This window comes from Siniperca chuatsi, linkage group LG1 (assembly GCF_020085105.1).
Source record: "Siniperca chuatsi isolate FFG_IHB_CAS linkage group LG1, ASM2008510v1, whole genome shotgun sequence".
Taxonomy (NCBI): domain Eukaryota; kingdom Metazoa; phylum Chordata; class Actinopteri; order Centrarchiformes; family Sinipercidae; genus Siniperca; species Siniperca chuatsi.
In genome coordinates this window covers 3,160,378-3,187,971 of record NC_058042.1, presented here as the reverse complement: position 1 = coordinate 3,187,971, position 27,594 = coordinate 3,160,378, and the positions used below count along the sequence as shown (strand labels likewise).

The window sequence follows — 27,594 nt, the reverse complement described above, 5'->3', positions numbered from 1 at the left end:
AATCAGTGAGTGGCACTGCACTTTTTATTTTATAACTGACTCTTGGATAATTTTTACAGGCTGTGACATTTAAGAATTGTTACGTGATGCTTCTGCACCGGTACATAACCAGCACACAGTGGGAAGAAAACACTATGTGATGTGCAATATAACTGAGCAGATCTGAGTGCTGAAAAACACAAAATAAAAGGGCGTCCTGGAGGCCTAGGGGTTTAAGACACTGACCATGTAACGCGACATCCCCGGTTCAAGTCCGACCGGGGACCTTTGTTGCATATCATCCCTCCACTCGCTCCCCTTATTTACAGTCACGTCTCAATAGTCCTCTATCTAACTAAAAGGCAAAAATGCCCCAAAAATACTATTGACAAAGAAGGTAGAGGGAATAAAATTTAATATTTGACTTTATTACAGCCAACAACTCTTGACGATGAAGTGTTAAATCAAACATCAGATCTCAATAAAGCCATGACATGAATTAAGAACCAGGCTGATGATTAATACTGTGTACCTGAGTGCAGAGCTGCACCAGCAGCTTGGCGGCGTTGGGACTGTTGGAGGCCAAGCAGCCCACTGCTGTGCTGAGGTAAGCCAGACAGGAGATGGGTTTGCTCGCCTTGGCGGCCCCACGGGGCCTTTCAGCGTGGCCGGAGCCCGCTGGAGGACTGGTGGAAAGACCGGCTCGGCCTGCTGCCGCCAGACACATTAGCCTGACCAGAGTCCTGATGTCAGTCAAACCGAGAGACTCCAGACCTGCTGCAAGGCTGCAGCTCGAGCCACTGTGTGGGAGGGAGGGAAGGGTGGAGGAGGGAGAGGGATGGAGAGAAGAGAAAAGTCATGCAGAAGTCATGTGTTGCATAACGGACAGGAAGCTCTGCTTCCATCTATCTGTCAAGTGCATTTTTAAAAAATTCAAATTAATGTTTGATTAGATTTTTTTTTCATCCAAAGGGTTGAAATTAATAAAACATTTTGGGAATATAACTGCCTTATATTTTATTTAACTGCTTTATTTCACTATATGCAGTTTTTAGTGATTAGCAACAAAGGTTGCAAATATTTCAGTATTAGTGAAGAACAGATCATTTAGGAAAACACACAGAGAAGTTTGGTACGATGGGGAAATACACAGTACACCTGAGCAATTCCTTTTTATCTGGGACATCATCATCTGACGGGTTACAGAAAGCTTTAAACCATGAAGATTTGATTTCCAAAGCTGTTATTGTTCATCTCAGAACAGAACTTGACAAAAATCTAAATTCAGGCCTGACAGAGGGAGCGTGTAGTCATATTCTTGCGTTGGTGAAGACTACCTGACAGACAGCAGGGACAGGGCTCTCATCACCATGGTCCTGGCCAGCAGCACCTGGGCTGCAGCCGTCACCCTCCTCAGAGCCATCACTCGGTCATGAGGGTTCTGGAGAGCTGCTGCCTGCTCGCCGAGGGTCACCCTGCCCGATGAACTCTTATCCACCGAGGTCTGACAGCCTAAACACAAACACACTCAGTGTACTGCTGTTACTTATGCTAAAAGAACACAGGGTTAAGGGTTGAACCAGTTGCTTTACTTCAAGTTTGATTGGCTGCAAGTCAGAGAGACACAAAACACTATATAATATCAAGGCAACAAATATGTTGCTGTCTCCAGAAGTAATGGGATCTTGAAAGTTCTCCTCACCTATCTGCAGCAGGGTCTCCTCCATACTGTTGGTGGCCGTCACCATGGCAATGGAGGCTCCCAGTGGGTCGCTGTCAGGGAACTGGACAGCCTCGGGGACGATCCTGCGCTCACTAAGACCCAACGGGCCGGCCAACAGCTCAAACTCCTCCTCCCCCGTCAGCTTCTCATCTTCGTCAACATCCAGCATGTCCCAGTCCTCTGTAGCGGGCCGGAGAAACACAAACAATGTTAAATCTAAGACAAACACACACTTCTCTTTATCGCTGCAAGAAATTTAAAATTGAGTTTGAAATGTTCATAATACACCTTACCTTCATAGACACTGTCCTGCTTTCCCAGGAGGTCAGGAGCCTGTCCCTTATACCTGAATACATATCACAGAATAAAATAACATCCGTTTTACTTCCTTTAAATAACAAGGTAGTACAAAATAGTCCAGAAATAAAACATAATGTAAAAACTAATATAAAGGGTTACCTCAAATTGTGTCTCAACGTCTCTCAAATTACAATAATAATTCAAATACTATAAAAGGAGTGTAAAAACTTTTGGCAATACTTCTGGGTCTTCCTATGCAAACACACTGAGAGCTAACAGTACTCTGCTATACCTGTTACAGAAGTCCTAGGTAACAAGTAAAGAAAGTAATAACGGTTATATTTTCAACGCAATTGTAGTAACAATGCTGGATTTTTTAGGCCAATATCAAAACTTGAGTGTTTAAAATATCTGATGATTTATCAGCCGATATTCTATTTTACATAAACAACCATTTCTGATAAGGATATCTTGAATTTACAAGATACAGCGTGTACTGAGGAGGACATGTTTTGCTCTCTGGTGGAGACACAGTTTCTAAATTACCTCCAACATATCTTTGGCATTTCAGCTCTGAAATTTCTTGTTAGTTCTCGGCTGACATGTAAGCCGATATTTCTGCAATAAGCTAATATAGCTAGCAGATGCATCAGCCCAATTTATCAAACTAGCTTTAGTAGTAACCCAAAGTTGCTCCATAACAAGCAGTTTTCACCGGTTCTCTTTGTTAGCAGCTTGGTTGTAAAGTCATAACGGGCCAAAAACATTCATAAGATACAGCCAAGAAACAAATGTCCTTCCTTGTTTGATCTTTCTCAGGTGTGCATACCTCTCCACAATGGGGACTTTGGCCTTGCTTTTGATGGCCAAGTACTTCTCTCTGCAGCCACCACACAGCAGGTAGTAGGGGTTTCCACTCCCACACTCCCCTCCGAACCAGCCGTCCACATAGGAGCCGTTACTGCGGTAGCCTTGCCGGTTGGCGCTGCGGCCGCAGCCTGGGTGGCTCTTCTTCATGTGTTGATTGAAATTGGCCACGTTGGCCTCGCACAGCTCGCACACCACCACTTCATCTCGATCGTCTGTCTCACATACGTGCTGCAAGGTGTGGTACGATTACAGAGGAACACACACACACACACACACACCCATTCACATACATGAAGACAAACGTGTATTTACACGACACACAAACAAGACAAAGTTGTTCAGAACAGCAGTTAAGCATCCATGCAATGTGACGTGTTAGAAATATGAATCAGTGACAGCTTTGCATTAATGAGTTCCTTTCCCAAACACCAGGCAATTATCAGCACTGAGAATCATCATTTTGTTGTCCAAAAGTGTTTAGCCTTTCATTTCAAGCCAGTTAGATCAATTGAGTGAGTGGGCTTTCAGGAGAAGTGTGTTGAACGAGCGAGAGTGTCTGACTCATAAAGCTGGCATTTCAGCGTGCAAGTATAGTATGAATTTACTGTGAGTGAGAAGTGATGCAGGTCAGGTAAAGAGCAGAATGGTGATGGCAGCCCTCTAGCCATAGCATAAAGTCACACACACCCATGTTGGCCAGTCCAGTACCTCCGGGATCCACATTCCCAGAATGTCGGTGTCACTGGCAAGGTCCTGGCCGAACATGGCCTCCATGGTCTCCTCGTCTAGGTCCATCTCCAGCTCCTCATCCAGGTTGAAGTCATAAAGGGCACCGGGGTCTTGTTGCTGTTGGAGGGATGAGACTTCTCGACGTGACTGGCTGTGGTGGGCCTGCACCGAGCGGTACAGTCCAGCTTAGATTGAAAGGAAGTTTAAAGTGAACTGAGGAAGTGGGAGATAAATCTGCACTTTGTTTAGACCAAGTTTGAAGAAAGGTAAAAGATGTCTTTGTGGAATATTCTTACCAGCGCGGGCTAACAGCGTGCGCGCGGCCAGGTCGAAGCGGTGTTTCCTACCGACAGCAGAGCGTCCTCTGAGCGGTGCACCGCTGGAGGCTGATGCACTGTCCTGCTCCAGACCCTCGGGACTACAAAGTACACAAATACAGGCTTTATTTTTATATACTCCTACAAATAAACAACCTTCTGGTATTCAGTGTACTAAGTGTTATTTTGATGATGATGCAACACAGATGTTTAAAATATATTAGAAAGATGGAGAAGTTAACTTTTATTGACAAACCTTTCCATACCTGTGACATATGTTCACTCTATTAATTTGCACTTACACACATAAATTAAGTGGCCCTGGCTGACTTTACAAACTTAAAAAGTAAAGAAAAGCACATCTGTCCTAAGAACCTTTACAAAATATTCCTTTTATATTCCAAATTTTAAATATTCCACAGCACCAAATAATGATTGGATCAGACATTTATGGCTGTAATCTTCGTTTTGCCTTAATAATGTGTAGTTGCTACTAAATTTCAAACCTACCCAGAGAGCCACTAACAGAGGGTTTGTTTTACTCAACATATGATTTGTTGAGTATGAAACGTATTAGTCTATACTTTGCTAATGTATGATGATAACAGTAAAATCTGTCCCTGGTACTGAAACTTTGATAGTATTCTTTCGATTTAGAATTAAGATTATGACTTAGAGGCCTTCACGGATCTACTCGGCTCTGAGGGACAGAGACCCGATCTGGGACTCGTGTCAGACCGGGTCCAATTATACTCAGTGTACTCGGGTAGAGTAGCATCTCGTTTTACTGCTACGGGTCTCGGTCTGCTTGTCAATATGTCTAATATCGATGGATTAGAGCGTACTCTGATCAGCTCTGATTACTTCATAATCACTGCAGGAGAAAATACTTAAATGACAATTATTTCTGGAATTTGATTCGCAGATATTGATACAGATATGTACGATATAAAAAATTATTTCGTCTCAATGAAAATAGGATTATCAATTATTTCTACAAAATATTATTATGTTGATGCCCTTTTTGAGCGCAGCTGCTTGTTAATTGAAAGTGCATCATGTTGCATCGTGCTGCGGGTCCGCGAAGCCCTGTAATTTTGAATACATTTTCACGTGAGAACCGTACCTCTCGCTGAAGCCCTCCTCCATTTCTGAAGCATCCGCACTGACTATGTCTCCAGGAGAGCACAGATAGGAACTCCGATCCAGAGATTTGCCTCCAGCGTAGGCTGTCGCACCCGGACAGGACGAGTCAGACCCATCACCACCGACACCGCTGCCTCTGGTTTGAGGCTCGTCGTGCTCGTCCTCGGTACATGGATGTTCAATCATCCACATGGCCAGCACTGTGATGTTCTGAGCGTCTGCTTCTCCTCGAGCACCTGAGATAACAGGAATACACACTGAATACCACACAATGATAGTCATACCACAATATTCATAGTCTAATACATGTAATACTCTCTGCTAACTTCTACCTATTTTGCTGCTAATACAGAAAAATATAAATTCATCCAATGACATTGTTTTACTTAATTATTGATTAGTAGATTGACAGAAAATGAATCGGCAACAATTTTGATAACCATTCCAGCTTCTCTAGTGTGAGTATTTGCTGCCTGTCTGTGTTTTATATTATTGTAAACTGACTATCTTTGGGTTTGAAATGTTGGTCAAACAAACCAAGACGACAACCGGAAATCTTGGAATTGTGATCAGCATTTTTCTCTATTTTCTGACATTTTATAGACAATCAATTAATCGAAAAAATAATCAATAGATAAAGCAATGATGAAAATAATCGTTAGTTGTAGCCTTAGTAGGCACGGCTCTTTCCCTCGCTCTGTCGTGATGCCAAAGTCGTAGCGTGCTATCTACCTAACTTAGATTTCAGCTTAAATGCACTGAATTAAATAAAATAAAACTGTAAACAGGGGAACTTGAGTGAGACTGACCAGTGGCTTCCAGAGCTTTGGTGATCTGGCGCAGGGAGAAGCCCATCTCCAACAGGGGAGCAGCGATGGCAGGAGGAGGGGGAGAGGTCGACAGCCTGCTGCTGGGGTCTGACAGAGCTGGAGCAAACAAACACCACAATTAGTGAAATAATTATGAAATGTGAGATATAGGTTTGAATATTGCACTGTGTGTGTGTATAACTGCTGTGCAAAAACCTTACACAATATTATAATGTGATAAGTTTTTCTTTTTCTAATATGTACTTATTTGTGTCTTTTATATATGGACTCAGTTGTCCCATAAGGAAAAAATTAACTTGGACGGAATAACTCAAATGTTGCAGGGTTTCCCACAGTGTATTACAGTGGAGCCGCCTCGCCTGAAATAAACAGCACCTCCATTAATGTTAGAAGACATTATTACACTTTTATGAAATACAGTCGGAAGTTTACACACACTTAGGTTGAAGTCATTAAAGCTCATTTTTTAACCAATCCACAGATTTCATGTTGACAAACTATAGTTTTGGCAATCCGGTTAGGACATCTACTATGTGCATGACACAAGTAACTTTTCCAACAGTTGTTTACAGACATATTATTTCGCTTATAATTCACTATATGACAATTCCAGTGGGTCAGAAGTTTACATACAATAAGTTGACTGTGCCTTCAAACTGCTTGGAAAATTATATCATGGCTTTAGAAGCTCGTGAAAGGCTAATTGACATAATTTGAGTCAATTGGAGGTGTACCTGTGGACGTATTTTAAGGCCTACCTTCAAACTCAGTGCCTCTTTGCTTGAGATCATGAAAATCTAAAGAAATCAGGAAAAAAAAAAAGAACTGTGGACCTCTACTAGTCTGGTTCAATTTCCAAACGCCTGAAGGTACCGCGTTCAAAAAATACAAAAAATAGTACAAGTACGCAGCTGTCATACCGCTACGGCAAGGAGACGCGTTCTGTCTCCTAGAGATGAACGTACTTTGGCGCGAAAAGTGTAAAAAGTGTCAATCCCAGAACAACAGCAAAGGACCCTGTAGAGGTGCTGAAGGAAACAGGTACAAAAGTATCTATATCCACGGTAAAACGAGTCCTATATCGATATAACCTGAAAGGCCGCTCAGCAAGGAAGAAGCCACTGCTCCAAAACCGCTATTTAAAAAGGCAAGGCTACGGTTTGCAGCTGCACATGGGGACAAAGAGCTTACTTTTTGGAGAAATGTCCTCTGGTTATTGATTAAACAAAAATTTTACTGTTTGGCCATAATGGCCGTCGTTATGTTTGGAGGAAAAAGGGAGAAGCACGGGGGTGGCAGCATCATGTTGTGGGGGTGCTTTCAGAGAGAGAGAGCATTTAGTTGAAGTTAATTTAAGGTTAGATATTGGACTTGTATCAGTAGCTCTGTGATGTTTGCATCAATGACGGTGATCAGACAGAGAGTTCATTCAAAGACTAACCCAATTTCCTGGGGGAAACCCGACATTTTCATTAAGTCTTCTATTGGTCAGTCATTTCAAAACATTTTGTATTAACTCGAAAACACAGCGAACAAGCCATAAACTATGCAGTTTTCATTGGCTTACATACTGCACAACATCGATATTTACATCTATGGAAATCTGGCATACTTACAGGTACCAGTTCTGTTTTGTGGTCTGTTGGGCTGGGAGTCAGGGGAGGTGAGACTCTGGCGGCGGCCGACCTCATCTGTGGGAGATGTCGGCAGAGAGGACACCGGAGGAGTCTGTGCTCGACGGGTTGGAACCAGGGTGGTAGTTGGGTAGCTTGAGAACATTTGCCTGTCACATCACAGAGAAGCATTAAAATAATAATCTCAAGTTAATCATACATGAAAAACAAGGCTAATAATTAACACTAGACAAAATGTGCAGCCATCTGTTCTGACCTGAGGAGGCTAAGAGGCATGACCCCTGGAGACTCTGAGGCAGGGACAGTCTCTGTGTCTGTAACAGGTGTGGTAGCAGTGGTGGTGTCCTCCAGCGAGGAACTCATGAAGGAGGTGGTGCTGGAGGCAGAGGGGCTGGTGGTGACTGGTGTTTGTGCCAACTGCTCACCCTCTGTACCTTCCCCCTCGCCTTCTGGTTCACTTCTCACTCCTAAGAGAGATGAAAAGACAGACAAAGCTGAAAAAATGCTTGTTGTTTACACAGTAAGGAACTCTCTAAGCACTAAATGAACAATCTAGGCACATCAAATCTCTACATATTCTCACCCGTCTTGGCCTTCGCCCCACTGGGCTCCTCCAACAGCCCGTTCACAACTAGCTTATAGATCATGGCCTGTGCCCTCTCCAGGTCTGCCAGGCCCAAGGCCCGCTTGATAGGGGAGCGCATCACTGCCCGCTTCACCATATGGCGCATGAGAAACTGCAGAGCCGCCCGCATCTCCACCTCTTCCTGGCATACTGGCGAGGTGGCAGCTGTGCTTCCGCTGGTGCTGGCATTTAGATCAGCATTGTGCCCACTGGGTGCTGCTTCCGGTAACACCTTGATGTTAAAAGAGAGAACAGGTTAGCATAAATCTGACAATATTTGACCTGGATCTGTTTCAGGTATGAGATTTCACTTACATTAGCCACCTTTTTGTACACAGATTCTGTACTTTTGCTGCACATTCAAATTAATTAAACTAAAACAGGGAAGGGAGGTGAAAAACAATAAAGAAATCTCAACATATTATCACGGATCGGGATAAAAACACTCAAGATAAGTTGATCGTGAATTTCCATTATCAAGATAATCGTGAATCGGGTGATCGTAAATATCCTCAGGAGTGACTTGAAAAAGCTGTCTAGCTCGCTAACATACAGTCCTTTATTGATTTCCTGATTTATTTTCAATTGCCAAGGTTTGGCACGTCTCACTCTCTAGGCCACAAGGCCAGCAGTACTGTTTGATGACAGAAAAGTACCACAGTGTTGTTTAGGGTTTTTTTTTTTTACCTCTTTTTACCTTTTTTTTTGGAGTCCAAAGTAGTACAGTTTGATGCCACAAGATGAACTTTATTTTTGATAAAGGATAATTCCTGTATTTATTTAAGCCTGGGGTAAATTATATATACTGATGCAATTGATGAAATTGTTGTCTGTACAATTTGACATCATGGTAGAGAAGTGAAAAATACAGGAATTATCATGTAAGAAAGAACAGACTCACACAATGTTTGTCTTTCACTAAAATGATGTATGTCCTGTCTGTGATGCAATAAAAATCTTCGTTTCTTAACTAAATGTAGATGTAAATGTAAAGAGTTTTAAGCATATTTTCATGATTATCGGGATAATATTGTGAATCGCAATTATTTTGGCCAGGATAATCGTGAACATAACCGGGTTGCAGACGCGACATTATAGAGCCGTGACCGGTGGAATTAAGGGGTTAGAGGTGCTGGTTGGCAGGTGTTGTTATCTTTGGACAGAACCAGGCTAGCTGTTTCTACATGTTTCCAGTCTTTACGCTAAGCTAAGCTAAGCGGCTGCTGGCTCTAACTTCATATTTAACAGGCAGATATGAGAGTGGTATTGATCTTCTTGCCTAACTCTCAGCAAGAAAGCGAATAAGCGTATTTGTCAAAATGTCAAACTATTCCCTTTAAGAATTTCATCATGCCACTGAAGAACATGTAAGTGATTAAACTGCTATTGTATGTATTGTATAAAACTGAGCAAACCGCAGTACCTTTGGTATAAGCAGCAGCTCAGCATACTTGCTACAGCTAAGCAGGGCGCTGAGGGTCTTCATGGCTCCCAGGTAGAGGTAGGACAGCTGCACAGCGTGGATTTCCGTCTGGGTGGCAATAAAGGAAGAAGAAGGCTCGTGACTGCGGGAGCCGTGCTCATGGCCTTTCTTCCTGTTCCCCTCAGCAGGAGTATGAGGAGCTGTAGCGAAAAGGGTGTCATTCCCGCCAACCCCTCCGCTAACCACAGAGGAGATCTCACTCTCTGACTTTGAGTTGGGTGCCGCATGTGCTTTCACCTCATCCAGGCTGTGGGACACACGCAGGTCAGAGGTCGTGGTGTTTGGAGCTGCTCCAGACGAGGCTCCGATATTATCCTTTTGTTCATTACGGTTGTGCCCCTCACTGTCTGCCTTGTCTTCATTACCGGTCGGCTCGTGCCCAGTCGAGGCTGCGTTGCGATGCTTCTTCTCGTGGCGTCGTGCGCTGAGCTTTGCAGCGGTTTCCTCGTGGATGCTGGTAAGGTAGGTAAGGTCCAACAGCAGCGATGCGGTGAGGCCACGGAAACGTACCACATCGAAGGGCAGTGGCTCGCAGGGTTCCAGGTTGTATAGTGGAGTGTCACTAGGCGACCAGAAAGTTGGGAAGCTTTAATAGAAGGGAGTGGAGAGTGAAAAGAGACAAGGGAAGGAAACACAAAGTGAGGGACAGGGCAGGAGAGAAAGAGCACAGCATGCAAGACAAATAAAAAGATGGAATGTGTGGGTATGGCACAAAAACATAATTTTATTGGGCCATGCAAAAGGGTAATGAATTTATAATGGAGGCAAAAGAGCAAGTCAATAACAGAAACATGAAGACAGTAAATCAGAGCAAGGAAAAACGGAAGGTGAAAAAGTGATTAAAAAGAAAGAGGCTAATGCAGTGTGCAGTCAAGATATGTGAATACAGGCAGTGAAGAAACATTCAGCTCCATCTTTGTTTCACAATACATTTTATCAGCCATGTGGTCATACTGCTGATGACCGTACGCCCAGACCACAGTATGTGTCACATATAGTGCCCTCCAAAAAGTATGTGAACAGCAAGGTCAAGCTTTATATTTTTGCTATTCACTGAAGACATTTGGATCTGAGATCAAAAGATGAATATGAAACAAGAGATCAGAATTTCAGCTTTTATTTCCTGGTATTTACATGTTTTACAATTTTACAACATAGCACCTTTTGTTTCAGCCACACCCATTTTTAGGTGAACAAAAGTGTGGGAACATGTGACTGAACATGTTCCCTGAACATGTGACAGGTGCTTCCTGTTGCATTGATTGTTCAAACATTAAAAAAGCTGTGAATGTGTAGTCTTGGTTTTAGCCTTGGTTTTGTAGTCAGAAAGAATAAACATGAAGAGCAGAGAACTGTCTATGGGAGAAAAGCATGGAAGTTGAGAAAAATTACCGCCCTGTTGTATGCCTCCGCCAACCAGTCAAGTTGCAGTTTACATCCATGTCTGTCCAGTAGGGCTGCAGTCAACCAAAGATAATCTTGGTCAACTGAAATTCTACCTACTCTTCAACCAATCGATTGGTCGCTGGGGGAAAAACATTTTCTCTCTAGATAAACTAAATTGGCACTCTACCTGGTAGCCTAAATGGGCCCAAACAAAGTTACACAACGTTGGGTTACACAAAGGTCATACAACGTAGATATGTTGAGTTTTAGTGTGCTTCTCCGTGCATCTCACATAGGCTTCAGTAGAACTGGCACCAAAGTCTGGCACAAAGCAGGGCAAAGAACGAACAGTGGGAGGAAGTGAAGAAGCGTCGTCCATCTTTATATACAGTTTATGGTGTGGACGGACGGACAACTCAAAAAGATAATGCCTCCTGTTGAGAGAGTGAAGGGAGAAACCCCCAAAACAAACAGCAACTGAAATAAGCTGCATTAAAAGCATCTCAAAAGAACAAAGCAAGGTTTGGTGATGTCAGTGGGTCGCAGGCTGGATGCAGTTATTGCATGCATGCAACCAAATATTAAGTATTATTTACTTAAATTTACTTAATCTGTTCCCATACTTTTGCTCCCGTAAAAATGGGGGAAGTTGAGACACAAGGTGCTATGTTCTAAAATTGTAAAAACATCTATGCATGTAAATACCAGGAAATAAAAGCTGACATTCTGATCTCGTTTCATACTCATCTTTCGATCTCAAACCCAAATGTCTTTAGTGTATAGCAAAAATAAAAAAAACTTGACCTTGCTGTTCCCATACTTTTTTGAAGGGCACTGCAAGTACCCAGAACAGAACGTCATGGATAGCACTGCTGTTGGACCATCGATCATGTGATCTTCCTCTATAGGAATTAAGGGTGCTTTCCCCCCATTAAAGAAGTTATTTCACAATATACAAGAAGTAAAAGTAGGTTTCAGCAGTCTAAAGTTCACTCAGCACCTTTTTTAGCCAGCAGCAGTGACAGCCAAAATCATCACATGGCTGGTAATGTCAAAATTGAAATAAATGTATAACTAGTTGATTCCAAGTTAATTTGATAGGGCTGACCCGAATGCTTCAAACCTTTAAACTAAGCTTTGAATATTCTCGGGTAGCCCCAAAAATGGCTTTCAGGACAGCCCTATAATTTGGTATACCTATAAAGTATACCAGTGAATTACAAATATAGCAACATATACACAAAGAAACATGTCAAAGAAAGGTGACAAAAAAGGTGCCACAGCAAAACGTTTCACCCGGTACCTGATGGTGATCTCTGCCTCGTCCCACTGCACCTTCGCTGAGGTACTCCCTTCCTTCACCACGCCCAGCAGAGTAGCATGCCTCCCGGTCTGCTTGTGCACACATCGCCCACCAACGCGTAGGCCTGCATCCGCCCCCCCGATGATCGCAAGGACCGGCCACACCTCGGTACAGAGCGTTCTCAGGTGGTGATCTGACAGGTCCCCCAAGCCATGCTGCCGACCATGGCGTCCCCTCTCCTCCTCCGTCTTCGGGGGTGTTTCTTGGCTCTCTCTCTGGGCGTCGTGCTCCTCGCGGCTCTGCACTGAGCGACTCTTTTTCAGCCTCTGACCCCCACCACTGCCAGATGCACTGGCTGACTCTCTAAAGCAAGGTTTAATCTTGTGGAGCCGTTCGATCATGGTCTTGTTGATACGATGGGTCCAGTGGTCAGTGCGATGTAAGATGCGTATCAGCTGTGTGGTGGCCTCGGCCAGGACAGTGGCCATGGGGCTGCAGACTGGGTCACCAGGTAAGAGGTCTCGAGGTGTTCCCCTCATCTGCATGTCACAGATCTTAACCTGGAAAAATTTAAAAATAAGCAGAATATACATATATAAATACAATCTATATACATAGATACCCCATATACAGTAAATAAACACAGAGACATCATTAAACCCAATAAAAAAGAAGAAGAGATTAGTTAAAAAATTTACACTTCTAAATAGAGCAGAAGTAAAAGAGCCTAACAACATGGCAGCAGAACAGCAGTTTTTAATGGTAAGTCTGAATAATAATTACAAGCGTCACAACTTCTTAAAGAACTTAGCTGCGAAGGAAAAGCCAGGGTTTCCCACAGACGCCTAAACCAATGAACACACACATTCACTTTATCTCGCTCTCACAGGTAATTTGTTCCCATAGTCCCAAGTACTGTAATTTTTTAATTTTTAATATCTTTATTAAAACACTCAAGAAATAATATGGGGAAAAAAAGCTTAAAGTTAAGAAATCTCATCTCAAGTAATTGTTGAGCCACTGTAAACAAAGGATAAGTAAGCAAGCCAACAGAGGTAAAATAACTCCTCGTGTTGCTGTTGTGCAGATCGATAAGCATTACGCTTCACAGACAGGTGGACATTTACGTTGTCTTACCTTCTCTCCTGGGTTACTGCTGTAGAACATCACACAGGGATAGAGCTCTGTGGCGTCAACATCCTCAAAGGCTAACTTTGGCTCCTATGGGATCACAAGTTAGCAGTTAGGGACGGACACCAAACACTGAGGTGATACATAGCTTTTTTTCTTCTTCTCCAATTGTCTTTGTCATTTAATTGTGTGTATTTAGTGTAATAAATAAATAAGCGTGCGTAACTGTCCTTGCCCAGAGCAGTATTGCCAACTTGGCGACTTTGTCATTAAATTTAGCGACTTTTCAGACCCTCTTAGCGACTTTATTTCTAAAAAGCAACTAGTGACAAATTGAACGACTTATTCAGATCATCAGGGAAAAGGCGAGAAATATATTCAAATATATTATATTGTAATTCATTCCCATGCATGCTGCGGCTCTTCTGCCAACAGTGTCTCTCTCCCTCTCCTCTTGCGCTGTGCGCAGGCAGTCAGTGTGCGGCAGCTTCACTGTTTCTCTCCGGATCTCTGGATCACGATGTTATAGCTTGTAAATATGTTCGTTTGTGCTTCTCTCACTCTTTCTATCTGGATTAACATGTTACTAGATGTTGTAAATATGTAAATAGTTTGATCTTGTAAATTTTTCATATTTAAATTGTTCGTTTGAGTTTCTCCCTTCTCCGTCCCTTTGTAGATTTTATAATACATTTTTTTTTACTTCAAATACACGATGTCCCCATAGTGAGTTTATGATTATTTGGAAAGTAAAGATTTCTCTATCTATGTTTTATATGTCTTAAATTAAGGTGATCTCTCCCTCACTGCACTAATCTGTATGCAAATGAATGGTGTTTGCTGGAGTTAATGTATGTTATGTATGAGGAATGACAGAGAGTCCAGGATTGATTAACACAGTTTGTGATACGTTAAAGTATTTTTTAAATATCCATGTATTTTCAAACAAATATATAAACAGAACATTTATATACACAAACATGGTAAACTGTTGCATGTCACATGTACATACGCCCGTCTTGTCATCTGCAGAATAAAGTAGCTAAGTTTGTTACTGATTGATTCTGATTTAGACTCTGTCTCTCACCTCTCCGTTCTTGCCAAAGGAGATGGTTCTGGCCTCCATGTCCAGGACACAGGTGATGAAGTCTCCCTGAGTAAAGCTGCTAAGTGTCAGCGTTTGCTCCCCATTGTGATATAGGTTTCCGCTGTACGCTCGGTATAGCCACATATCCGACGTGGTGCGGTGGTTGAAATCGTGCACGGGCCATCGTGAAACGCCTACACATGTACCCTCATTGCCTCGGTTCTCCTTCACAATGTAAAACTACAAGGGAAATAAAACGTGAAATGAATCAAAACAGGTAGACATCAAAAAAAAGGGAGAAAGGACTCTCTCACCAATTAATGCTGTCTCTACCGTAATCCTTCTATAATTATTTGCAATTAATTCAGCCCTCTTGTGTACATTCAGCTGACTTTATAAGGGTTTCTCTTAAAATGTCACCAAAATGTACTGTCTGGGCATGTACAAAGGAACTGTGGACTACAACAACAATGATAACAGCTTCTGAATGGGTTACATTATCATTTTTGTGCCACTTACGAAGATATAATAATACAATACTGTACCTTCCACTGGTAGCATCCAGAGGAGATACCAGTGGAGGCCAGGCCATAGCCTTTACCCCCACTGCCATGCGTCAGCCCCTGGCCATTTTCTACCACACAACACTGAGCCTTCTCTGGGTCAAAGGACACTTCCTGAATGGGAAGGTTCTCGTCCTCCTCCTCTGCCTCCCCCTGTGGATTAAAGAAACTGTTACTCAAACAAATAATGACTATCATGATACATGGGTATGAAAGGAGAATGGCTGGTTGCACACCTGTAGTTTGAGTTCCTGAACTTTTTCTTTAATCTGGATTGAGTGTTTGGCCTGAGCAATGGGAGCTTCCCACATGCAGTCAGACAACAGGGAGAACAGCCGCTCAACAACCTAGAGAACAAATTATATTAGCTCACTGACTGACAACGGTCTGTTGCTGAGGACTTATATAAAGAAAAGTAAGTGGTATACCTGTGTCACTTGGTCATCCTCCATATTGGCCTCACAGGCAGGCAGGACAGCCTCCAAAACATGAAGAGCTAGGAGCCGAGTTCTCAAGTTTCCCACCAGAGGGACCCCTAGAATTTACAGCCACCAAGAGTTAATGTCTCAGCTCTGTTTTCATTAGATAAAGTACCGCACATTTATCTGTGTTGTGTTACATAAGCTGGTTGTACCTGAGCAGCATTTCTGTGCAGCGATGTTGAGCAGCACTTCAGTCCATTTAGGGGAGGCCATCTTGGACTGGATGGCCTTGGAGGACACCACTCTCCTGAGAAAGACAAGGAAGTCTCCAAGGTGTAGCTCAGCAGTGTGCTGCTTACGGATCAAAGCTGAAAAACAGTAAAATACCAACACAAATACAATTATGGGCCGCATATTACATTTCATGGAATACAAACCTTCATTCACTTTCACTGTAGGTACAGTAAATATTGCTCTTAAAGGTCCAGTGCGTAACATTTAGGAGGAGCAATTGGCAGAAATGGAATATAATATTTACAAGTATTTTTTCATTAGTGTATAATCGCCAGAAAATAAGAATCGTTGTGTTTTCGTTACCTTAGAATAAGCCATTTATATCTATAGAGGGAGCGGGTCCCCTTCCACAGAGGTCGCCATGTTGCACCGCCATGTTTCTACAGTAGCCCAGAACGGACAAACCAAACACTGGCTCTACTTAGGACCGTTTGGATTTTTCGCGAGTTTCGCAGCCACCGTAGTTTCTCCTACACACTTGGAAGGGGAGGGTGAGGCGAGCGGTGTTCAAATGGTTGCAAACTGCAATTTCAACGCAAGATGCCACTAAATCCTCCACACTGGACCTTTAAGTGCTGATACCAGAGAATCTAACTGATCATTTTGGCACTAGATTCTATTTAAGTATTAATCACAATTTAATCATTTGAATGTTGCCTGTTGTATATTTATTTATAATTTCTTGTATTTGTAGATGCTTTGTTTTTTGCCAAGTTGACACTCTATCTTTGGTGTGCACTACGACTCTGGTCACGTGTAACAAAACTGTCTCTGGTTTCCTGATCATACAACTGACTGTCAGTTTGTCTGGTTTTGAAATTATTGTTAGTTTTTTTGTACAAAAATAAATTTTTGTTGTAGTACTTGCTAACAATGTTAATTTATATTTATAATTTAGTTGTTATCATGGAAAAACTGTCAACAAATGTGTTTGTAGCTTTTGTTGATGAAAAACAACACTCACATGAATGCAATAATGGCCACAAATAAAGTATACTGCATGTATTATCAAACACATGAGGGACAACATGGCTTTCTCATCAGGTCACTAAAACCTTTCCATTGAAGGCTAACGAGCAAACTCCTTTCATCACCTCTGAAGTCTTTCTTTTCAGAGTCTGCACTGTCTTCCTGTTTGTTGTCTTCTTGGTCTTTTCCAGAAGAGACAAGACTAACTCCTGCCTGAGACAGCAGGTTCTTCAGCTGACTGCAGAGCAGGTCCAGCAGCGATTGGACAACCTTGGGGCTTAACTTGTCTGCATACGTCCTGCAAATCCAAGGAAAGACTCAGCTGTTGATGTAATCTTTTCTTTGTATTGGTTCAGGTTTACAATGTACTGATGTCCTAAAGTTCTTACCCAGTGCTGATGGCTAGTATCTGCAGCAGGCGTGTGGAGGCCACCTTGAGGGCAGTGCTGAGCTGGGACACTCCAGGTTTCTGCAGCAGCTGGAGCGGCTGCCCCAGCATGGTCTCTGTCCCGCAGAGCTGGGACAGCACGTTGAGCAGCCCACTGGAGATGGCCAGGGAGACGTCGACTGGCTGGTAGCGAACACTCAGTGCAAACACAGTCACCAGCAGGAGGCGCTGCTGGGCTTCTAGGATGGAGAAGGAAGAGAAGAATAAAAGTATCAGGCAGGCTGTTGGCAAAACTCATTCGAAACAGACTGGGTCCCAAATATTGCTTTGTTTTCAGGACACTAAAGCAAGCACAACCCGTTTTGAAAGTTGCCCCGGTTGTGCCTCTTGTCATACACATGAACCACTTTGAAAGAACAAGTGAGAACAGATCCCAGGTTCACATAAACTTGCAGGTGAAGCTGCCAACTGAAAGATTTAATGAGTTGATGTCATAGAATTCTGTGATAAATGTCTATGACTTGCATATTTAGCAACCTGAATCATTTTAGCCCAATAAATTACTGAGGCTCCACTGCTGGGGATGTACAGTAGTTGTCTCTTTACCTATGTGGTGCTTGTTTGCCTGCAGTGCCCTCTCCAGTGTGACAGACAGTTGCTGGTAGATCTTATGAACAGCTGTCTGGATTTCCATCTGGATGCTCCTCTTAGCTGCTTTTACACCATCCTGCGAAAAAAGCATGCAGTGGTATGTAAAGACACAGGTAAAAACACAGTCGGTTACTCTTTTGTAAATCAAACAAAACCGGTTCTCCTACCACGCAAGCTGGCTGAAAATTTATTAATCACCAAAAGCCACAAATGGAAGTATTTGCTCAGCAGGTGACTGGCCTCATACCTGATAGTGATGTAGCTGCACACTCTCTCTCTTCAGCCCTCCAGTGCCCACAGTGCCGAGGCCAAAACAACCTGCCAGGAACTGCAACCTGACAGAGGTGAGCAGGGAGGAGGACTGGAAGGCACTGCTGGATCGATCTGCGGTCCCGGGCTGGCTGCCCTTCTCCTCCATGCCAGAGATCAACACCACAATCTGGTGGAGTGCCTCCAACCGCAGCTGGAGATAAAACACATCCCAGTAGTCAAGTGGATATTCTAACAGGGTCACAAGTGTAGATCTTGGACTGTATTTTTTTCTCGATTTTTCTGGCTGCACTATTACTAATAATATCTTGCTATTTTGAGAAAATCAACAAAAAAACAGTCTAATTTGTTTGACCACTGCATAATTTTGGTTTGAAGGATAAGTCTGGTGATATCCAGTATTTTTCTTATTGGCAATCCCATGAAAAGACCAAAAGCAACAATGAATTGATCCTACTAACAAGTACTGTCCCTGTATCTTCATCCTCTGTACCATAGAGCCCCATTGTTGTCCAAAAAACACATCAGTGAGCCACACTTACATGTTCCTTCATCACCATGAACACACACACTGTAGTTTATTTAAACTCAATCCCACATACACTGTTCTGCTGCAGTAAATATTCAGTCCCTAAAAAGTCCTCAACAAATGCACTATTTCCTTCTGTTTGATAAAAAATACAGTTGCCAGCTGTTTTAGTGAATTACTTAAGTCTTTTTTAAAGATGCAAGTATATATTTGTGACCCGCTTTTAAAGATTTACGTCTTCAGAAGGAACCAGTGGGCAGGGGGCTGAGAGCCACAGACAGGATAGTCAAAGAGTATCGAGAGATGGACTAATGCATTGTTAGTCTTTTCATGAGATTTGTTGACAATAAAATAAAAATATAGAGTATCACCAGCCTTATCCTTTAAGCAGTGCTGTTCTGAAAGGATGTTACAGGACCAAGGGTCATAGAATATTCTCAACTTCACTGAAGATATGAACACTAAAAATATACATATGACAATCACTAAAACAAAAATCAAGTGTTATTATGAAGTACAAAATCACTATACCCCTGGTGTCTGTCGTCAATAACATTAGCATTTTAATTTCATGTGGCATTACTGCAATAAAAGTGACTTGTGCCTCACTTAGAGTCCCTCACCTCCGCCCTGCTCTGTTGCTGTTCCATGGCCAGGATAGTTGCCTGTGGGCTGGTGGACATACTTTCTTCTGGCTCCTTGAAGGCTGGAGCCAGGCCCACATCACCGCTGATGAAGCTGACCATGTTGTCAATGAGAGCATGGATGCCCAGTGAGCGGCTCAGGTCCATGTCTGAGTCTTCGTAGGAGTGGGCCGAGCTGTAGCTCCGCTGGCGGCTCAGTTTGGCCCGGAACCAGGACTCAGCCAGGGAGTCTGGGGAGCTGTGAAGTAAGCCTGAAAACAGGAGGAGAGGGAGAGGAACCTTTCAGATGCATAAATGCACAAGATAAGTCTTTTGATGGATGGACCATGTTGCATTTAAGCACTTAAGAGCTATGCAGTGCAATGTATAAGAGTTCATCAAATGGCTAAATGCTGATTCTTCATGCGGGCAAAAGCCTTTATCAGCCATTATGGATTAATCTATAATGGGCGCACTGGGTTTCCAATACCCACTGAGGAAAAAATGCTGCAGTTGACAAGTGAAATGGTAACCAGGGCTAGCGTTTCCATATAACAACTGAAAGCACTGAAGTCAAAGTGCCAGTACTGATGATTTCTTTAAAAGTGCGACTGGTGATTCCATGAAAACTCTTCAGCATGACAAATCACTTTCTTCACAAGGAATGAGCCATCACTGTGCAAAGTAACAAACATTCCAAGCTGAAGAATGAACTGTTATTTGTACAATAGGCACATCTGTATGTTCTTTATGTCTTTTTGCTGTCTATGCATTAGCACAGAGAGTAGAACATGAAGTGTCTTGAAGTGAAGCTCAAAACGAGGCCCTCATCATGAGAGATGAATGGGGGGCATCACAGTCATGGAGGTATGAGCTAACAAGAGGAAGAAACATGCCATCGTTTACTTGCTTGGAGCTCCTCTTGTGTTTGGGGCTCAACTGCCCCAAAAGAAGCAAATAAACTATCCACACAGGAATCAAAAGACAGAGAGACAAGAGTAACGTATGATTGATGACAACAACAAAAAAACTATATCATCCTTACTCGCAACATTAGATAGATCTTTCTGCAGAGGGTCTTTACCTCTCTTTTTGTGAGAGAAAGCCAAGTCCAGGTCAACATTTCTCCTTCCACTCTGAAAGAGAAAACAGAGACAAAGTCTGATGTAGTTTTCAAATCAGTACATGACTGTCATCTCTTGGTATGTGGCCCATAAACACAAAAATGCCTATGTAGTGAGAGAGACGAGTGCATGTGTGTGTATGAGAAAGTGTCTGCTCTACCAGAGTGTATCCCTCTTCGTCTGACTCGGGCTGGGAGAGGTCAGACTCGCTCCTGGACTTCATCAGTCTGTAGCTCGGGCTGCTCTGCACTGAACGGCTCTCTGCACTCAGACTCTCACTCCTACATACACAAGCACATCACAGAAACACAATCATCTTTGTCATGCCAATGCAACACCTTACAAATGTAACTGAACTAAACAAGATACAAAAATGACTCCACTCCACTAAACCACAAATACAGTATGTCTTGATATTAAAAAAAGGGGGAAGGTAATAATATGTTCACCATGGCAGATTCTATCAGAGCTAGGATAGGTAACGTTGGAGAAACTAGCAAGAGACAGCTAGCCTCCAAAGCCACTCCCCAAAAACACATTTTCATGCACAATGAATGCATGGGCAGAGTGCCCACAGGTAGACAGGCAGGTAGACAGGCAGGTAGCTTATTACAGGCCTGCGACAGCCACAGATACCGGATTCTTCTTATTTTTTCCTCTCAAAGCTTTTGATTTTATTGATTGCTGTCAGGATGTAAAGAGAATTTCAACAAATATAACAAAAAATGCTTCTGAAATACATTACCTATCCTAGCTTTAAGACCCCTCAAAGCAAAGTCATACCACAAGCCCTGGAGAACAGTAACCAGATGCTATCAGGTTCAAGGTGCTCCAGGTGGAATGTGGAGCATAAATATACTGTAGGTTAATGTTTTGATGAAACTTGTTGAGTGAAAAGTAGGTTAAGAATTTCCAGCTGCCCTTTAGATTGTGGTATCAGCAGCAATCTGATAGAAAAAGCCAGACACACCTTACCATGGATGCCTGTGGGTGGGTGTGGCTCAGTAATTTATATATCAATAGAAAACACAAAGGTTTACAGTATAGTTTTAATTTTATTACCATTATTATTACAGCAACCAACAACACACACAAGAAGAAGCCTCTCCTACACCACAGATTTGTGGACTGGCTACACACATTTTTTGGCAGTGGATAGAAAAACTTTGCAGAAACATGTGCAGATTTAATTTTAGTGGGTATTGTATTCCAAGCCAATATTGGCCAAGATACTGGTATTATTAAATTTTCCTATTGGCATACGCCTTGTTGGCAAATTAGTCATTTTTCCACTATGTTCAAGCTCAAATATTAAAGAATAGGTTTCAAGTTTGTCAACACTTGTACCCATAAAGTGTGTACACTAAAAGAAGATTTTGGTTTGTCATGATTCCTCCTCTCCATACTGGCTGCAAAGAGATTCCTTCCTAAAGCGATTCCAATGTTAGAGATTGGGGACAAAATCCATAGTGCTAACTGTTTCAATGTTGATATAGGCATGTGAGTGTTGTTTTAAGATAATTTTTTTTTAAACGTGTACCTATCCCTTTTGCTCCAGGTTACATATTATCTCACATGTTTCCTGAAAAGATCAGTTTATTTCAAACTGATCTTCTCAGGAAACATGTGAGATCACCTCACCCTACAGTAGAGGGATATTTTTGCAGCCCAAAACCACCACTAAAGAGGGAACTATTTATCTGTCAATACATATTGTTTTTAATATCACCCCTGCCCTTCTGACTGTATCGAGGTGGCCAGTGCTCTGACCTGGTCATGAAGCTCAGACAATCCTGTGTTCCTGTGGCTGACTGGGTCTGGCCCTCCTCCTGGTTCTGCTTGGTCAGCTCGCCCAGCACAGGGCTCACCCCCAGCAACAGCAGGGCACAGCGGTGGATCACAGAGTTACAGGCTGCTGTGTACAGGTCCTGGCCCTCTGGGAGACCCGTACTGCCCCTCCTCCCCTCCTGCGACAGAATGGCGTCCTCCTCTACACCACCTCCTCCTCCACTCCTGGAAACAGAGCCGGAGCCCAGTCCTGTGCTGCTGCTGGCCCGCTCTCTGTCCCGACTGCGGGCTACCTCCCGCGCTGAGAGGAAACATTGAAAGATTTCTGTGTTGTGCAAGATGCACATACACGCACACAAATAAAACACACACACACACACACACACAAGATGCTGGGTTAGAGGATAAGCAGCAGCCACATAATACACTCACGGTTTACTAGAGTGCAAAGTTCATAACCAAAGCCCATGCGAATGCAACACATCAAAGCGTCTGACACTGTCACATTCATCCTAGCACATTTTAGGCCAACTGTTTTTCTATGACAACAATGAAAAGCTTATTTTACAATTGGATATCTGTAAAGGAGCTAACAAGTAACTTAAATGCATCTACTGAATTTCCATCAATGTGTCAGCGTGAAGGCCCTCTCATTACTGTATGTCAGAAGCCATACCGAGCAAGATTACACATGCTAATCATGACTAGCTATGAAACCACAATATGTTTGAAACACCTTTCTTTCCATGAAACTAACTGGTGAACTGCTTCACATTTGTTTGGCTACAGTAGCTTCCCACAACTGGATAACATCCACCTCTAATCACAATAAGAGAAATGTAAATAACTTAGCTGCCTAACCTAGCTGCAATGCTTTGTCATATCAAACAATTAGGATTACCGTTGCATTTAGAACTAAATTGCCTGTATATTATTAAATAAATATCCAAACCATCGAAACTCTTTCACCAGAACTATCCCAACACGATAAAACATTCAACAGGAAAGTGTGTCAAGCAAATTCAGTTAAAAAAAATACATTTTTTAGAATTTCCACCAGTTTAATAATCATAGTCATAAAGCAGAGATGTGAATGAATGGGAGCAGGCAGGACAAAAAAAGTTTTAAAACATTTTTTCAGCCTTGAAAGACATTTATTAAATTATATACCAATCTTTTCTAATGATTAGCACACTGAAAGCATACAAACGTACATCTCCAGGCACGTGCACTTACTTCCAGCCGTCATTACTTCATGTTCCCTGTCCTCCTCTTCGTCGTCTTGTTCCTGATGACCCTCTTCTCTCTCGCGGTCGGCTCTCTCTTCCAGCTCCGCCTCCTCGTCGATGGTGCGTGTGAACGAGTGCTCCTGAGGGTCCATGTCCAGAGAGTCCTGATTGTCTGAAATCTGAAGTGTAACCAAATGACATCCATGAGGTGTACGTGAAAAACGTTTTGTTTCATGAACAAAGCATCCAATTAGAGAGGAAAACATGGAGGGAAATCGAAAAGTAGTTTGAGTTTGACTCTTTAACCAAATGCAATTTACTGAATAATTAGAGTTGACATATAAAAGGTGACATATGAAGGTTGTTTACTCACCCTCCTCTCACGCGAAGAGGATCTCGTCTGGATGAAATCCATATTCTTACAGGCCAGCAGACGGTTTCGTACCTTATAAACACTCCGATAGACCTCTGCAAGGGCCTTAGATGGTTGGTACCTGGAGGGAAAATAGAAATATACTTGTGACATGTGATGTTTAATTAAGGCTGGTATTATGAAACACTGTGGAAACCTTTAATCTGACATATCATATATATCATGCTACAGTACCTGCCCTCTCCACAGCCTTGGCTCAGCAGCCCTGTGTGCTTCAATAAGGCTGCCAACACAAACCTGGTCACAGTGTCTAACAGGGACTCGTTACTGAGAGACGCATTGTCCCAGTCTGCAACAGAATACACAGTACCGTCAGTACACTGTCACTTAGATTTCAAGACCAATGCCTCTAGCATAGAGACAATAGAATTCACTATATGCCTAGTCAAAAGGTAGACCTTTGCTGATGGCATAGTCCTGCATGTTGATCCAGAGGCTGTTTGCAGGTTCTTTAGTGGAACCCAGAGCCAAATCCACCAAGACACTCAAGTCAGGACGCAGTGTGCAGTCAAAGGGCTTCTGCTCTTCATTACCAGACAGTGCTGCCTCCAATAATGAGCTGATGCAGGTGTCTGAAGGACACAAGTGAACAAACATGCATCGTCTCAACAAGTCACAGAGGAAACAACACATGAATAATGGAATAAAAGGGCAAACGGATAAACACATTCATCTTTATAAGTTAATTGAACAAGAGCCTTAAGACTTTGATGAGACAGTCCAACAGAGTACAAAATATCCCGCTGGAATTTTAATTCACAACAGTTGGGAAAACTACACTCAAGTGCTTATGTTATTACCAGCGATCAACATTTTACTGTCACATGTGTTTTACTAACAAACGCACTCAGCCTTCACAGTACTGTATCTGTCCACTCCCTACCTAGCAGCGGGATCTCCATTTCCAAGCCGTTGCTGAACAGGGGCGTTTTGAGCCAGTAAGCAGTATCCTGTTCCTCCAGCGAGGTTGGAGCTCCCTGCAGCATCCCACCAAGGCAACGGCCTACCAGCAGGGCGACTGTCCTCTCCAGATCCACGAGCCACACCCAGGAGAGCGCCGCCGGTGGCAGGGACATTCCCGAGGCTGGCTCAGCAAAGTCAGAGGTACCTGGAAAGTTAGAAAAGGTAGTGTAGTGGAAGAGCAGCATAACGTCCACTGCCAAAATATAAAAGGTTTCAAAAAAGTATCAATTTTGAGGGATAAGCGCTGAAAGCGCTACAATTTTTGATTTGTACAGTGAAAATGTCAACAGTCACAACGGAAATGTAATTTGGTGGACACATTTATTATCTAGAAAACTACTCAAATAATTTTGTGGCTTACTTTGCAAGGGCTCACAAACCAAAAAGTCTTGAGGACAAGCGGGCAAATGCTGAAATTAAGATGCTAAATATTTGAGGAGAGCAAGTGCAACATGCACAGCAACCTAGATTCAATGCAAATACACTAATGTTAAAATGCTGTCACAATCAAGACGAGAAGGTTTGAAGCTGACATGTACATTTACAGTGAGTGGCATTAAAATGTTATCCTTAAATTTGACTGAAGAACCCATAAATAGCAATCACTAGTGAAACAATAGCTAAGCAAATGTAATAACCCAGGCCTAATATTGTTATGGAGTGATCCAGTATACAAAGCAAACTTGAAAGCTTGGGGAAAAAACAAATGAGTAGACCCTCAATTAAGATTGTCAACTGTACAGTTCATGTTTTGATGCATATAAAAGATTTTCTTTGCGTAGTTTCTTTTTTCATGCTCACCATGAAGAGGCCACTGCAGCTCTTGGTCCTCCAGAGAGGAGGCAGCAGGCAGCAGTCTGTTGAGGCGGTCCAGAGGAGGCAGCAGGTCCAGCAGGTGGCTCAGCAGAGGCCTCGCCACCGACACCGGAAGCAGCAGCAAGGAGTTGATTATCTGGCACAGCATGCTGCCTGCCGCTGACACGTAGATCACATCTGGAGATGACATGGACATGATCAGTATTTTGAGTCTTAAAAGAATTGGTAATGACAAAAGAAAGAAACATCAATGTCAACTGAAAAGTAATTTCAGATTATTGTGGGTTTTGGGTTCAGATCTGCTGTAAATGCATACAAGCAAAGTGAAAAAGAACTAACTTTAACTTTAACGAACTAACGTTAACTGTGAATAAATCATCCTATATTTTACTGTCAAAATATATAACCATAATTATTTCTTGCAGCTAAACGCAACCTAAAATTCGAAGAAAGATATAATATAGAAACAGAAATAATGAAAGTGTTTATGATGAAAAGACAGAAGTAAAGCGGAGGATAAGCGGATCAACAGGCTGAGGTCAAGATAGCAAAGGGAGTGAGAGACGAGGAGGCATTTCAGCCTTGCTGCAAAAGACAGGAATTGATTCTCCTCACCTTGTAGCTTCTCTCGTATGCTGCCATTCCAGGAACTCTCTTTAATCAAAGTAGCTGAGCGGGAGAAGATATCTGTGGCGTGAGGCAGCAGGAGCTGCAGATGCTTGTGGAGTAAAGCCACACTGCTGGAGTTCTGCAGAAAAATAGGAAGATCATAATTTTTTTAAACTCATCTTTTCACCAACAATAAGGTGACTTTTCTAAATTGAACTCTGTGGCCTTAAAGGGTAATTTCTCGCTATTTTTAAACCTGGGCACAATTATTATTATTATTATTATTTATTTGTTTTACATATTTTGGGGTCTAAATGACTAATAGGTACAAAAAGCTTTGGTCCAGTAGATCGCCTCAGCCAGCAGCCGCGAAACGGGCTGCAACATAATCCATTGTACCCGTCAGAAGTACGTCCACTAAAGTCACAGTCATTTAGACCCCAAAATATGTAAAAACACAGTCCAGGTTTAAAAATACCGGAATTTTCCTTTAAGATTATTCATTGCTGTCAGAGAAAAAGGAACATCCTGAAAAAACTTACTTACGAAACTGTGAACATAAACAGCCTCTGAAATCCACTCATTTTGTCAACAATTAGCTCACAGACAAAAAAGCTATGCTATACTTTGCTTCATGCATCAGGTTTAAACTGTTGAGTGTTTTCTTTCAACACAGGCAATTTAATGTAATTTTACGCCTCATTAACAAGACCATGTGAGTCCTGGAATTAGATGTGCAATAAAGAGTAACTTCATCAAATTGAACACCATGGGGAATCTGCCTTTCAAGTCTGCTTGGTGCATAACTTTGTGTAATCCAAACCGAAACATTATGTTGTAATCCCACCAGTGTCACAAGAAGGCAACGGTCACACGATCCTAATGGCACAGGACCAAGAAATTTCTGACTGTGTAAACGGTATTTTCCCCATAATAAAACTCTAATCTATGGAAGAGAGAGTTAAGTATGTTTGAACAGACTGTACATCCACAAACACAGGGACAGCTGAGTGTCCATACCTCAGTGACAGAGTTAATGTGGCAGTATGCTAACAGTTGCTTCTGCAGGGAGCACAGGAGTTGGTGGAGGTGAGCCGGTTGGCTGCTGTCAGAGGACGACGTGCCCTGCTGTAGCTTATCACTGTTCTTCTCCAGCTCTCCAAATGCCTGATCCTGCAAAACACAAACACACACAAATCAGATATGAACAACTACGGCTTCACAGATATCGCAGACGTACGAGGTATCTTCAAAGTTCATATATTAATCTACACATGCAGATGGAATAGGTAGAACTGTATCATAGCCAAAGAGAAAGGTGTGTTTTCATAGCAGAAAATGTTCAGCAAGCTACAATTTGCTCTAGGCTATCAATTTATA

The 27,594-nt window shown here is 42.5% G+C and overlaps 1 protein-coding gene across 11 annotated transcripts in view; it reads right to left on the bottom strand.

Moving 5' to 3' along the window:
- Positions 1-27,594, bottom strand: part of herc1 (HECT and RLD domain containing E3 ubiquitin protein ligase family member 1) — a 68,399-nt gene that overhangs the window by 24,749 nt on the left and 16,056 nt on the right. For 3 of the 11 annotated variants that reach the window (XM_044195001.1, XM_044194949.1, XM_044195512.1), the window contains exons 15-52: positions 27,235-27,387; positions 26,221-26,353; positions 25,591-25,782; positions 24,710-24,934; positions 24,225-24,398; positions 24,001-24,115; positions 23,767-23,887; positions 23,401-23,572; positions 22,147-22,489; positions 20,537-20,657; positions 20,337-20,388; positions 20,149-20,214; positions 19,253-19,524; positions 18,078-18,293; positions 17,786-17,906; positions 17,181-17,418; positions 16,917-17,089; positions 15,741-15,896; positions 15,535-15,641; positions 15,343-15,453; positions 15,089-15,259; positions 14,544-14,783; positions 13,463-13,546; positions 12,326-12,885; positions 9,577-10,222; positions 8,112-8,385; positions 7,785-7,995; positions 7,511-7,677; positions 6,653-6,691; positions 5,874-5,990; positions 5,045-5,300; positions 3,898-4,019; positions 3,560-3,786; positions 2,832-3,100; positions 1,996-2,048; positions 1,682-1,882; positions 1,317-1,491; positions 512-779 (exon numbers count right to left, since the gene is read on the bottom strand). In XM_044195001.1, coding sequence (XP_044050936.1) covers positions 512-779; positions 1,317-1,491; positions 1,682-1,882; positions 1,996-2,048; positions 2,832-3,100; positions 3,560-3,786; positions 3,898-4,019; positions 5,045-5,300; positions 5,874-5,990; positions 6,653-6,691; positions 7,511-7,677; positions 7,785-7,995; positions 8,112-8,385; positions 9,577-10,222; positions 12,326-12,885; positions 13,463-13,546; positions 14,544-14,783; positions 15,089-15,259; positions 15,343-15,453; positions 15,535-15,641; positions 15,741-15,896; positions 16,917-17,089; positions 17,181-17,418; positions 17,786-17,906; positions 18,078-18,293; positions 19,253-19,524; positions 20,149-20,214; positions 20,337-20,388; positions 20,537-20,657; positions 22,147-22,489; positions 23,401-23,572; positions 23,767-23,887; positions 24,001-24,115; positions 24,225-24,398; positions 24,710-24,934; positions 25,591-25,782; positions 26,221-26,353; positions 27,235-27,387 — 7,341 coding nt within the window. Of the gene's footprint in view, positions 1-511; positions 780-1,316; positions 1,492-1,681; positions 1,883-1,995; positions 2,049-2,831; positions 3,101-3,559; positions 3,787-3,897; positions 4,020-5,044; positions 5,301-5,873; positions 5,991-6,652; positions 6,692-7,510; positions 7,678-7,784; positions 7,996-8,111; positions 8,386-9,576; positions 10,223-12,325; positions 12,886-13,462; positions 13,547-14,543; positions 14,784-15,088; positions 15,260-15,342; positions 15,454-15,534; positions 15,642-15,740; positions 15,897-16,916; positions 17,090-17,180; positions 17,419-17,785; positions 17,907-18,077; positions 18,294-19,252; positions 19,525-20,148; positions 20,215-20,297; positions 20,389-20,536; positions 20,658-22,146; positions 22,490-23,400; positions 23,573-23,766; positions 23,888-24,000; positions 24,116-24,224; positions 24,399-24,709; positions 24,935-25,590; positions 25,783-26,220; positions 26,354-27,234; positions 27,388-27,594 lie in introns of all 11 variants that reach the window. The other 8 variants (XM_044195599.1, XM_044195753.1, XM_044195091.1 and 5 more) reach the window with 7 other exon arrangements.